The sequence below is a fragment of the Chiloscyllium punctatum genome, unplaced genomic scaffold (genome assembly GCF_047496795.1).
Source record: "Chiloscyllium punctatum isolate Juve2018m unplaced genomic scaffold, sChiPun1.3 scaffold_765, whole genome shotgun sequence".
In the NCBI taxonomy this organism is placed as follows: Eukaryota; Metazoa; Chordata; class Chondrichthyes; order Orectolobiformes; family Hemiscylliidae; genus Chiloscyllium; species Chiloscyllium punctatum.
In genome coordinates, this window is record NW_027310499.1 from 1 (window position 1) to 12,500 (window position 12,500).

Here is a 12,500-nt window from a genome sequence, read left to right on the forward strand (position 1 = left end):
CCCCTTCCCCTTTACTTTGCCCCTCTCTCCCCTTCCCCCTCACTCTCCCCCTCTCTCCCCTTCTCCCTCACTCTCGCCCCTCTCTCTCCTTCCCCCTCACTCTCCCTCTCCCTCCCCTTCACCCTCACTCTCCCCCCTCCCCCTCACTCTCCCCCCTCCCCCTCACTCTCCTCCTCTCTCCCCTTCCCCATCACACTCCCCCCTCACTCTCCCACCTTCCCCCTCACTCTCCCCCTCTCTCTCCCCTTCCCCATCACTCACCCCCTCTCTCTCCCCTTCCCCCTCACTCTCCCCCTCTCTCCCCTTCTCCCTCACTCTCCCCCTCTCTCCCCTTCCCCTTCACTTTGCCCTCTCTCCCCTTCTCCCTCACTCTCGCCCCTCTCTCTCCTCCCCCCTCACTCTCGCCCCTCTCTCCCCTTCCCCCTCACTCTCCCTCTCTCTCCCCTTCCCCTCACTCTCCCTCTCTCTCCCCTTCCCCCTCACTCTCCCCCCTCTCTCCCCTTCCCCTTCACTCTCCCCCTCTCTCCCCTTCCCCCTCACTCTCCCTCTCTCTCCCCTTCCCCCTCACTCTCACCCCCTCCCCTTCCCCCTCACTCTCCCCCCTCCCCTTCCTCCTCACTCTCCTCCTCTCTCCCTCTCTCTCTCTCTCCCCTCTCTCTCTCCCCTCTCTCTCCCCCCTCTCTCTCCCCCCCTCTCCCTCTCTCTCTCTCACCCCCCTCTCTCCCCCCTCTTTCCCCCCTCTCTCTCCCCCTCTCTCCCCCCTCTCTCTCCCACTCTCTCTCCCACTCTCTCTCCCCTCTCTCTCTCCCCTCGCTCTCTCCCCCTCGCTCTCTCCCCCTCGCTCTCTCCCCCTCGCTCTCTCCCCTTGCTCTCTCCCCTCGCTCTCTCCCCCTCACTCTCTCCCCCTCTCTCTCTTCCCTCTCTCAACCCCCCCCTCGTTCTCTCCCCCTCGCTCTCTCCCCCTCGCTCTCTCCCCTCGCTCTCTCCCCTCGCTCTCTCCCCTCGCTCTCTCCCCCTCTCTCTCTCCCCCCTCTCTCTCTCTCCCCCCCCTCTCTCCCCTCCCTCTCTCTCCCCCTCTCTCTCTCTCTCACCCCCCCTCTCTCCCCCCTCTCTCACCCCCCTCTCTCTCCCCTCTTTCTCTCCCCCTCTCTCTCCTCTCTCTCTCTCCCCTCTCTCTCTCCCCCCTCCTCTCTCTCTCCCCCTCTGTCCTCCTCTCTCCCCCTCTCTACCTCCTCCTCTCTCTCCATTTCTCTCTCCATTTCTCTCTCCCCTCTCTCTCTCCCCTCTCTCTCTCTCCCCCCTCTCTCTCCCCCCTCTCTCTCTCTCCACTGTCTCTCTCTCCACTGTCTCTCTCTCCCCTCTCTCTCTCCCCCCTCTCTCTCCCCCCTCTCTCTCCCCCCCTCTCTCCCCCTCTCTCTCCCCCCCTCTCTCCCCCCCTCTCTCCCCCTCTCTCTCCCCTCCCTCTCTCCCCCCTTCTCTCCCCCTCTCTCTCTCCCCCTCTCTCTCCCACTCTCTCTCCCCATCTCTCCCCTCTCTCTCCCCCTCCCTCTCTCCCCCCTCCCTCTCTCTCGCCCCCCCCTCTCTCTCCCCCCTCTCTCTCCCCCCTCTCTCTCTCTCCCCTCTCTCCCCTCTCGCTCCCCTCACTCTCCCCCCACCCCTCTGTCCCCCCCTCTGTCTCTCGCCCCTCTCTCTCCCCCAATCTCCCCCTCACTCTCTCCCCCCTCTCTCTCTCACCCCTCTCTCTCCCCCACTCTCCCCCTCACTCTCTCCCCCCTCTCTCTTCCCCCACCCCTCTCTCCCCCTCTCGCTCCCCTCACTCTCCCCCCACCCCTCTGTCCCCCCTCTCTCTCTCACCCCTCTCTCTCCCCCACTCTCCCCTTCACTCTCTCCCCCCTCTCTCTCTCCCCTCTCTCAACCCCCCCAACCCCGCTCTCCCCCCTCGCTCTCTCCCCCTCGCTCTCTCCTCTCCCTCCACCCCACCCCTCACTCCCCACTTTCTCTCCCCTCATTCTCCCCTTCCTCTCCCCCCCACCCCTCTCTCCCCCCCTCTCTCTCTCTCCCCTCTCACTCTCTCCCCTCTCTCCCCTCCCTCTCTCCCCTCCCTCTCTCTGTCTCCCCTCTCTCTCTCGCCCATCTCACACTCTTCCCTCTCACTCTTTCCCCTCTCACTCTCTCTCCCCACTCTCTCTCCCTCTCCCCCTCTCTCTCCCTCTCTCTCTCTCCCCCTCTCTCTCCCCTCTTTCTCTCACCCTCTCTCTCCTCTCCCCTCTTTCCCTCACCCTCTCTCTCCCCTCTCCCCTCTTTCCCTCCCCTCTCCTCTCTTTCTCTCCCCCTCTCTCCCCCCTCTCTCTCTCCCTATCTCTCTCTCTCTCCTCTCTCTCCCCTCTCACTCCCTCTCTCTCGCCTTCCCCTCTCTCTCTCCCCTCTCTCTCCCCCCTCTCTCTCCCCTCTCCCTCTACCCCCTCTCTCTCCCCATCTCGCTCTCTCTCCCCTTCTCTCTCTCTCCTCCTCCCTCTCCCCCCTCTCTGTACCCCCCTCCCGCTCACTCTCTCCCTCTACCTCTCCCCCATCTCTCTCCCCTAACTCTTCTCCCCCTCTCTCTCCTCTCTCTCTCTCTCCTCCTCTCTCTCTCCTCTCGCGCTCCCCCCCTCTCTCTCTACCCCTTTCTCTCCCCCTCTCTCTCTCCCCTCCCTCACTCTCCCCCTCTCTCTCTACCACTCTCTTTCCCCTCTCTCCCCCCCCTCTCTCCCCCCTCTCCCCTCTTTCTCTCCACCCTCTTTCTCTCCCCTCTCCCCTCTTTCTCTCCCCCTCTCCCCTCTTTCTCTCCCCTCTCTCTCCCCTCTCTCTCTCCCCCTCTCTCTCCCCCCCTCTCTCTCTCCCCCCTCTCTCTCTCCCCCTCTCTCTCCCCCCTCTCCCCCTCCCTCTCCCCCCTCTCCTCGCTCTCTCTCCCTCCCTCGCTACCTCCTCCTCTCTCTCCATTTCTCTCTCCCCTCTCTCCCCCCTCTCTCTCCCCCTCTCTCTCTTTCCTTCTCTCTCTCCCCCCTCTCTCTCCCCCCTCTCTCTCCCCCCTCTCTCTCCCCCCTCTCTCACCCCCCCTCTCTCACCCCTCTCTCACCCCCCCTCTCTCACCCCTCTCTCACCCCCCCTCTCTCTCCCCTCTTTCTCTCCCCCTCTCCCCTCTTTCTCTCCCCCTCTCTCTCCTCTCTCTCTCTCCCCCTCTCTCTCTCCCCCCTCTCTCTCTCCCCCCTCCTCTCTCTCTCCCCCTCTGTCCTCCTCTCTCCCCCCTCTACCTCCTCCTCTCTCTCCATTTCTCTCTCCCCCCTCTCTCTCCCCCCTCTCTCTCCCCCCTCTCTCTCCCCCATCTCTCTCTCCCGTCTCTCTCCCCCTCTCTTCCCCCGTCTCTTCCCCCCCTCTCTCCCCTCTCCCCCCTCTCTCTCTCGCCCCTTTCTCTCCCCCTTGTCTCCCTCTCTCTCTCTTCCCCTCTCTCTCTTTCCTTCTCTCTCACCCCCCTCTCTCTCCCCCTCTCTCTCACCCCCTCTTTCTCTCCCCTCTCTCTCCCCTCTCCCCTCTCCCCTCTTTCTCTCCCCTCTCCCCTCTTTCTCTCCCCCTTCCCCTCTCTCTCCCCCCTCCCTCTCTCTCCTCTCTCTCCCCCTCTCTCTCCCCCTCTCTCTCCCCCTCTCTCTCTACCCTCTCTCTCCCCCCTCTCTCTCTCCCCCTCTCTCTCCCCCTCTCTCTCCCCCTCTCTCTCCCCCTCTCTCTCTCCCCCTCTCTCTCCCCCCTCTCTCTCCCCCCCTCTCTCCTCTCTCTCTCTCTCACCCCCCCTCTCTCCCCCCTCTCTCACCCCCCTCTCTCTCCCCTCTTTCTCTCCCCCTCTCTCTCCTCTCTCTCTCTCCCCTCTCTCTCTCCCCCCTCCTCTCTCTCTCCCCCTCTGTCCTCTTCTCTCCCCCTCTCTACCTCCTCCTCTCTCTCCATTTCTCTCTCCCCCTCTCTCTCCCCCCCTCTCTCTCCCCCCTCTCTCTCCCCCCTCTCTCTCTCCACTGTCTCTCTCTCCACTGTCTCTCTCTCCCCTCTCTCTCTCCCCCCTCTCTCTCCCCCCCTCTCTCCCCCCTCTCTCCCCCTCTCTCTCCCCCCCTCTCTCCCCCTCTCTCTCCCCCCTCTCTCTCCCCCCTCTCTCTCCCCCTCTCTCTCTCCTGACTCTCCCCCACCCCTCTGTCCCCTCTCTCTCTCTCACCCCTCTCTCTCCCCCACTCTCCCCCTCACTCTCTCCCCCTCTCTCTCTTCCCTCTCTCAACCCCCCACCTCACTCTCTCCCCTCGCTCTCTCCCCCTCACTCTCTCCCCCTCACTCTCTCCCCCTCGCTCTCTCCCCTCGCTCTCTCCCCTCGCTCTCTCCCCTCGCTCTCTCCCCTCGCTCTCTCCCCCTCGCTCTCTCCCCCTCGCTCTCTCCCCCTCGCTCTCTCCCCTTGCTCTCTCCCCTCGCTCTCTCCCCCTCACTCTCTCCCCCTCTCTCTCTTCCCTCTCTCAACCCCCCCCTCGCTCTCTCCCCCTCGCTCTCTCCCCCTCGCTCTCTCCCCCTCGCTCTCTCCCCCTCGCTCTCTCCCCTCGCTCTCTCCCCCTCTCTCTCTCCCCCCTCTCTCTCTCTCCCCCCCCTCTCTCCCCTCCCTCTCTCTCCCCCTCTCTCTCTCTCTCTCCCCCCTCTCTCTCTCCCCCCTCCCATCTCTCCCCCTCCCCCCTCTCCTTCCCCCCTCTCTCTCTACCACTCTCTCTCCCCCCTCTCTCCTCTCTATCTCCCCTCTCACTCCCTCTCTCTCGCCTTCCCCTCTCTCTACCACTCTCTTTCCCCCCACTCTCTCCCCACCCTCCTCTCTCTCCTCTCCCCCTCTCTCCCCCCTCTCTCTCCCCCCTCTCTCCCCCCTCCCTCTCTCTCCCCCCTCTCCCCCCCCTCCCCCCTCTCTCCCCTCCTCCCCCTCCGCCCCCAGACTTGCTCCAGCCCCCCTCCCTCTCCTTCAGCCGTCGCTCGGCCGTGTTCCTGAAGGGCCAGGATGTGTCCCTTCGCTGTGAGGTCCCCGAGGTGTTTGAGCACTGCCGGTTCTTCCTGTTCCGGGAGGGGGGCTCCGAAGCCCTGCAGTTGGGCAGGGCCTCCGCTGCCGATTCGGGCCCCGCCGACTACGCCCTCTTTAACCTGACTGACCTCAGCAAGGAGGACGAGGGCAGTTACGTCTGCCGCTACCAGGTCCTCACCTCCGGGAGGGTGTGGATCAACTCCTCCCTCAGCGCGAGGATCAACATCACCATCCACGGTGAGCCTGGGACCGGGGGTGGGGGGGGTGGGGGGGGGTGAAGGGGGAGAGCGGGAGGGAGGGAGAGGGACGGAGGGAGGGGGAGAGAGGTGACACGGAGGGAGAGGGAGAAGGAGAGCGAGAGGGACGGAGGGAGGGAGAGGGAGAGGGAGACTGAGGGAGAGGGAGGGATTGAGGGAGGGAGAGGGAGAAGGAGAGCGAGAGGGACGGAGAGAGGGAGAGGTGACACGGAGGGAGAGGGAGGGATTGAGGGAGGGAGAGGGAGAAGGAGAGCGAGAGGGACAGAGGGAGGGAGAGGTGACACTGAGGGAGAGGGAGGGATTGAGGGAGGGCGACTGAGGGAGAAGCTACTCTCCCACTTTTTTTCTGAACTGGCTCCTATATATCTCCCTCTCTCCTCAAGTAAAGGGGGAACCAAAATACGACACATTACTTTGGGTGCGGAAATGTCCATGCTGTATACAGTCACAACCTCACTTTAGCTACTCTCCCACCTTTCTCCGAACTGGCCCCCCCATACAACCCCCTTCCCTCCTCAAGTAGAGAGGGAATCAAAACGTTACGTGGTACTCTGGGTGTGGAAACACCACTGCCTTGTACAGTCGCTACAACACTTTAGCAACTCTCCCACCTTTCTCCGAACTGGCCCCCCCATACAACCCCCTTCCCTCCTCAAGTCAAAAGGGAACCAAAACACTACGCGGTACTCCAGGTGCGGAAACACCAAAGCCTTGTACGGTAACTACAACACTTTAGCAACTCTCCCACCTTTCTCCGAACTGGCTCCCAGACACCTCCCTCTCTCCTCAAGTAAAGGGGGAACCAAATTACGACACAGTACTTTGGGTGCGCAAATGCCAATGGCATATACAGTCGCAACCTCACTTTAGCTACTCTCCCACTTTTCTCTGAACTGGCTCCCAGACAACTCCCTCCCTCCTCACCTCAAGGGGACTCAAACTCTACGCCGAGTGCAGAAACACTAACGCCTTTGTGCAGTATTGCCCTATTTTAGACTCTAGCCCTTTCGTCGTAAATGCCCTGTACCTGCGCACTAGCGTCCCGTGACTCAGACTCAAGCTCTCCCAGATCCCACTGCACGGAAACACCCTGACGTTTTCCCCCCATTTGTCATCACTTTTCTCCCGAGACCTCTGACCCAAATGACTAGCCTCACGCTTAATGTTAAACCCCAGCTGACAGAAGTTAGTCCGTTCCCCTCGACTATCCCGATCCCTTTATAACTTTGTTATTTCTTCATGGCGAGAGCCGTCTGCAATGTCAGTAAAACCCCTTTTTAGCCCCGCGTCTGAGTCGTTAAGGATAGATTGTAAGACGTGTCCTGGTGGGCGGGGTAATTTGTCTGGATTGCCCACAAAAAAAATCAATGCTTCACCTGAAATCACGGGTAAAGGTGACACCAATGAATCAAATCTGATCGAATCAAATCGAGTCAGTTCACACGAAATCATAATCAAATCAAATCAAATCGGAATCAACTCAAAAACAAATCAAATTGGAAAAAAAAACCAAATCAGTTCAGAAACAAATCAAATCAGGATGAGATCGGATCTCTCAAATCAAATCAAATCGGAATCAAATCGAAAACAAAATGAATCAGACACAAATCAATTCAAATCAGAAACAAAGCAAATCAGAACAAGATCAAATCCTAGCAACTCAAATTCATCACATCAAATCAGAATCAAATCAAATCAGAACTAAAAATCAAATCAAACCGGAAACAAATCAAATCAGAATAAGACCAAATCTCTCAAATCGTAACGAATCAAATCAAATTAATCAAATCAATTCAGAATCGAATCAAATCAAATCAGAATTAAAAATCAAATCAAATCAGAATTAAAAATCAAATCGAATCAGAATTAAATCAAATCAAATCAATTCAAATCAGAATCATATCAGAAACAAATCAAATCAGAATAAGATCAAAGCTCTCAAATAGTATCTAATCAAATCAAATTAATCAAATCAATTCAGAATCAAAATCAAATCCTATCAAATAAATCAAGTTAAAACAAAGCAAATCAATTCCGACGAAATCAGAATCAGACCAGAATCACATCAAACCAAAAGCCAATCAGAAACAAATCGAATCGAGTCAAGCCGATCAAATTATATCAAAGGAAATCAGCATCAAACCAAATCAAATGGAATGGAGTGGAGTGGAATCGGCCGCCCTCTGCCTCCTGAGGTTCAATGGGGTCAGTTCCCTCTGCCTGATGCCTTCAGGTCCCTCCCCCTCCCCCACCCCCTCCCCCTCCCCCACCCCCTCCCCTCCCCCTCCCCCTCCCCTTCCCCTCCCCTCCCCCCCTCGCCCTCCCTCCCCCTCCCCCTCCACCTCCCCCTCCACCTCCCCCTCCCCCTCCCCCTCCCCCTCCCCTCCCCCCCTCTCCCTCCCTCCCCCTCCCTCCCCCCTCCATCCCCCTCCCCTCCCTCCTCCCCCTCCCTCCCCCTCCCCTCCCCCCCTCGCCCTCCCTCCCCCTCCCCCTCCACCTCCCCCTCCACCTCCCCCTCCCTCTCCCCCTCTCCCTCCCTCCCCCTCCCTCCCCCCTCCATCCCCCTCCCCTCCCTCCTCCCCCTCCCTCCCCCTCCCCTCCCCCCCTCGCCCTCCCTCCCCCTCCCCCTCCCCCTCCCCCACCCCCTCCCCCTCCCCCTCCCCCTCCCCCTCCCCTCCCCCCCTCGCCCTCCCTCCCCCTCCCCCTCCACCTCCCCCTCCACCTCCCCCTCCCCCTCCACCTCCCCCTCCACCTCCCCCTCCCCCTCCCCTCCCCCCCTCTCCCTCCCTCCCCCTCCCTCCCCCCTCCATTCCCCTCCCCTCCCTCCTCCCCCTCCCTCCCCCTCCCTCCCCCTCCCTCCCCCTCCCCCTCCCCCTCCCTCCCCCTCCCCCTCCCCTTCTCCCTCCCTCCCCTCCCCCTCTCTGTCTCTGTGTGACCTCCTCCTCCTCTGTGTGTCCCCCCTTCCCCTCCCCCCTCCCTCCCCCCTCTCCCGCCCTTCCCTCCCCCTCCCCCCTCTCTCCTCTGTCTCTGTGTGACCTCCTCCTCCTCTCTGTGTCCCACCTTCCCCTCCCCCTCCCTCCCCCCTCTCCCGCCCCTCCCTCCCCCTCCCTCCCCCTCCACCTCCCCTCCCCCTCCCCCCTCCCCCCTCTCCCGCCCTTCCCTCCCCCCTCCCCCTCTCTCCTCTGTCTCTGTGTGACCTCCTCCTCCTCTCTGTGTCCCCCCCCCCCCAGACGATGTGAAGTTGCGTCTGTCCCAGAAGGACGGTGACTGCGCGGGGGCGTTGGAGGTTCGGTACAACGGCACCTGGTCCATGGCGTGCGGGGACACCTGGAACATCGGGGCCGCCCAGGTGGTGTGCCGTCACCTCGGCTGCGGCTTCATCCGGACCTTCCAGCGGGCGGAGCGTTCGGCCGCGGTGCGGGACCAGGCCCAGCTCAACCACGTCTACTGCCTGGGCACCGAGCAGCTCCTGTGGAAGTGCCAGTCGCTCAGCTGGGCTGGCGGGGCGTGTTACAGCGGGTACCGGGTCGACATCACCTGCTCAGGTAAGGCCGCACTACCACCCCCCCCCTCCCCCCCACTCCCCACCCTCGGGCAGGACAGACTCCCCTCTGTCTCGGACTTCAATACCCACCCTCCCCACCCTCTGAGCGATGCTCGTCGGGCAGGACAGACTCCCCTCTGTCTCGGACTTCAATACCCACCCTCCCCACCCTCTGAGCGATGCTCGTCGGGCAGGACAGACTCCCCTCTGTCTCGGACTTCAATACCCACCCTCCCCACCCTCTGAGCGATGCTCGTCGGGCAGGACAGACTCCCCTCTGTCTCGGACTTCAATACCCACCCTCCCCACCCTCTGAGCGATGCTCGTCGGGCAGGACAGACTCCCCTCTGTCTCGGACTTCAATACCCACCCTCCCCACCCTCTGAGCGATGCTCGTCGGGCAGGACAGTCTCCCCTCTGTCTCGGACTTCAATACCCACCCTCCCCACCCTCTGAGCGATGCTCGTCGGGCAGGACAGACTCCCCTCTGTCTCGGACTTCAATACCCACCCTCCCCACCCTCTGAGCGATGCTCGTCGGGCAGGACAGTCTCCCCTCTGTCTCGGACTTCAATACCCACCCTCCCCACCCTCTGAGCGATGCTCGTCGGGCAGGACAGACTCCCCTCTGTCTCGGACTTCAATACCCACCCTCCCCACCCTCCGGGACTCCGCACGAGCCCAGAGCCTGGAGAATGTGGGAGGGAGTCAGCGATGGTCACACACCTCAGCCCCGTGACCCCCACCCACCCCCTCCATTCCCCGACTTAATCGGGAATGCCTCAGTCTCAGACTTCAATACCCACCCCGACCCCCCCCCCCCTCGAACAGGACCACGCCCTACAAAGTCTGGGAGGGATTCAGCGATGGCGACCACCATTCCCGATAGACAACCCTCAGTCCACTTGCCCCTTGACCCTCCATTCCCCTGACCAATCGATAAGCCCGATGTCTCAGCCCGCCATTACCCACCCAGGACACCGCACATTCCTGAAGCCTCCACAATACTGACAGTGTAGAGGGTGGCATCCACTGATGGGAATGCCATTCGGGATAGACATTCCCCACGTGGATTTTCCGTTCCTGAACCGATTGAGGCCCCTCTGTTTCAGACTTCAATACCAATACGGATTCGCTAAGTTTTAGAGTCTATTACAAACGCTACATTACCCATAGTGCCGAGGGATGTGCGGGTTAGGGTGGGGATTGACCGTGCTACATTACGCATAGTGCACAGGGATCTGCGGGTTAGGGTGGGGATTGGCCGTGCTAAATTACCCATAGTGCCCAGGGATGTGCGGGTTAGGGTGGGGATTGGCCGTGCTAAATTACCCATAGTGCCCAGGGATGTGCGGGTTAGGGTGGGGGATTGGCCGTGCTAAATTATCCATAGTGCCCAGGGATGTGCGGGTTAGGGTGGGGATTGACCGTGCTAAATTACCCATAGTGCCCAGGGATGTGCAGGTTAGGGTGGGGATTGACCGTGCTAAATTACCCATAGTGCCCAGGGATGTGCGGGTTAGGGTGGGGGATTGGCCGTGCTAAATTACCCATAGTGCCCAGGGATGTGCGGGTTAGGGTGGGGATTGGCCGTGCTAAATTACCCATAGTGCCCTGGGATGTGCGGGTTAGGGTGGGGATTGACCGTGCTAAATTACCCATAGTGCCCAGGGATGTGTCGGTTAGGGTGGGGGAATGGCCGTGCTAAATTACCCAGAGTGCACAGGGATGTGCGGGTTAGGGTGGGGATTGACCGTGCTAAATTACCCATAGTGCCCAGGGATGTGCAGGTTAGGGTGGGGGATTGGCCGTGCTAAATTACCCATAGTGCCCAGGGATGTGCGGGTTAGGGTGGGGGATTGACCGTGCTAAATTACCCATAGTGCCCTGGGATGTGCGGGTTAGGGTGGGGATTGACCGTGTTAAATTACCCATAGTGCCCAGGGATGTGTCGGTTAGGGTGGGGAATGGCCCTGCTAAATTACCCAGAGTGCACAGGGATGTGCGGGTTAGGGTGGGGATTGGCCGTGCTAAATTACCCATAGTGCCCAGGGATGTGCGGGTTAGGGTGGGGGATTGACCGTGTTAAATTACCCATAGTGCCCAGGGATGTGTCGGTTAGGGTGGGGGAATGGCCGTGCTAAATTACCCAGAGTGCACAGGGATGTGCGGGTTAGGGTGGGGAATGGCCGTGCTAAATTACCCAGAGTGCACAGGGATGTGCGGGTTAGGGTGGGGATTGGCCATGCTAAATTACCCATAGTGCCCAGGATGTGCAGGTTAGGGTGGGGGAATGGCCGTGCTAAATTACCCATAGTGCCCAGGGGTGGTCAAAGGGATTGGTGTTGGGAGGTGTTGGGGGTGCGGGGATGTTATTGCAAGCGTGACCGCTCTCCGTCCGCGGGATCTTCCTTTACCTCCTTGCTTTATCTACCCCTCTCCTCCTCCCTCCCCCCCAAACCCCATCCAGAGCGCCCCCTGCAGCCCACCATCCACCTCTTCCGCTCGCCGAGCGTCTTCATGGCGTCGGAGAACGTGACCGTCCTGTGTCGCCTGCCCCCCTTCTCCCGGGCAAGATGGCGTTCCTCCACCGGGTGGGGCAGGGCGCGCCCGTCCTGTCGGCGCCCGTCCCCCGGGGCCAGAGCGAGGTCAACTTCACCCTGGCGCGGGTCCGCAGCGGGCAGAGTGGGGATTACGCCTGCGCCTACGACATGGACGTGTCGGAGCTCATCTTCAGCTCGGAGCTGAGCGAGCACCAGACCATCACCGTCAAAGGTCAGTGGTTCAGGGAACGCCAGAGGGAGGGAGAGAGGGGGGAAGGGTCCTTCCTATCTCGGTCTGGGTGTGGGTGTTGCCCCCCCCACCCCCCCCAACCCTCCTTCCCCCTGGCCAACCCTGCCCTCCCCCGTTCCCCCTGGTCATTGTCCAAAATGGCGCCAACGGGGGACCGTTCTCTCCCCACCACCTTCCCATGATGCTCCACACGTCCATCCCATCAGCCCTCTCCACCCCCCACCATTCCCACTGACCCCTGCCCTCCCCCCCCACCCCCCTCTCTCTCTCACCCTCCCTCCCGATCGCCACCTCTCCGATTTCCACCCCCCCCACCGTCTCCCCCCAACTCGCTCGGCCCCCCCTCTCCCAATCTCTCGGGGTCTGTTCCAATACACACCCTCCCCCCCACTCACCCCCACCCGGGATTGGGGGGGGGGGTGGGGGGGGAGAGGGGGGACGGCCTCCCAGACGGAGCACCCCCCCGTCCCACCCCAAAAACGCACACCTCCCGTCCAGCGATATACTCTCTCCCTCGCCCCCTCCCACCGTCTCTGAGTGAGAGTGAGTCTGTGTGCTTGTGTGTGAGTGTGTGTGTGTGAGAGACAGTGAGTGTGAGTGTTTTTCTGAGTGTGTGTGTGTGTTTGTGAGTGTGTGTGAGAGAGAGTGAGTGCGCGTGTGAGTGTGAGTGTGTGTGTGATAGTGTGTGTGAGTGTGTGAGAGAGTGCAGTGTCACTACACTCCTGGGGCACTACACACTCAAACTCACACTCATGCACTCCCACACACACATTCATTCGTACACTCATGTACACACACATACTCACTCTCTCACACACTCACTGACACACTCTCCTGTAATGTTT

At 61.0% G+C, this 12,500-nt stretch overlaps 1 protein-coding gene across 1 annotated transcript in view; it reads left to right on the plus strand.

Moving 5' to 3' along the window:
• Positions 1-4,982: 4,982 nt before the first annotated feature.
• Positions 4,983-12,500, plus strand: part of LOC140473888 (uncharacterized) — a 67,964-nt gene continuing 60,446 nt past the window's right edge. The window contains exons 1-3 of the mRNA XM_072567649.1: positions 4,983-5,299; positions 8,550-8,864; positions 11,333-11,637. Coding sequence (XP_072423750.1) covers positions 11,439-11,637 — 199 coding nt within the window. The 5' untranslated portion in view covers positions 4,983-5,299; positions 8,550-8,864; positions 11,333-11,438. The remainder of the gene's footprint in view (positions 5,300-8,549; positions 8,865-11,332; positions 11,638-12,500) is intronic.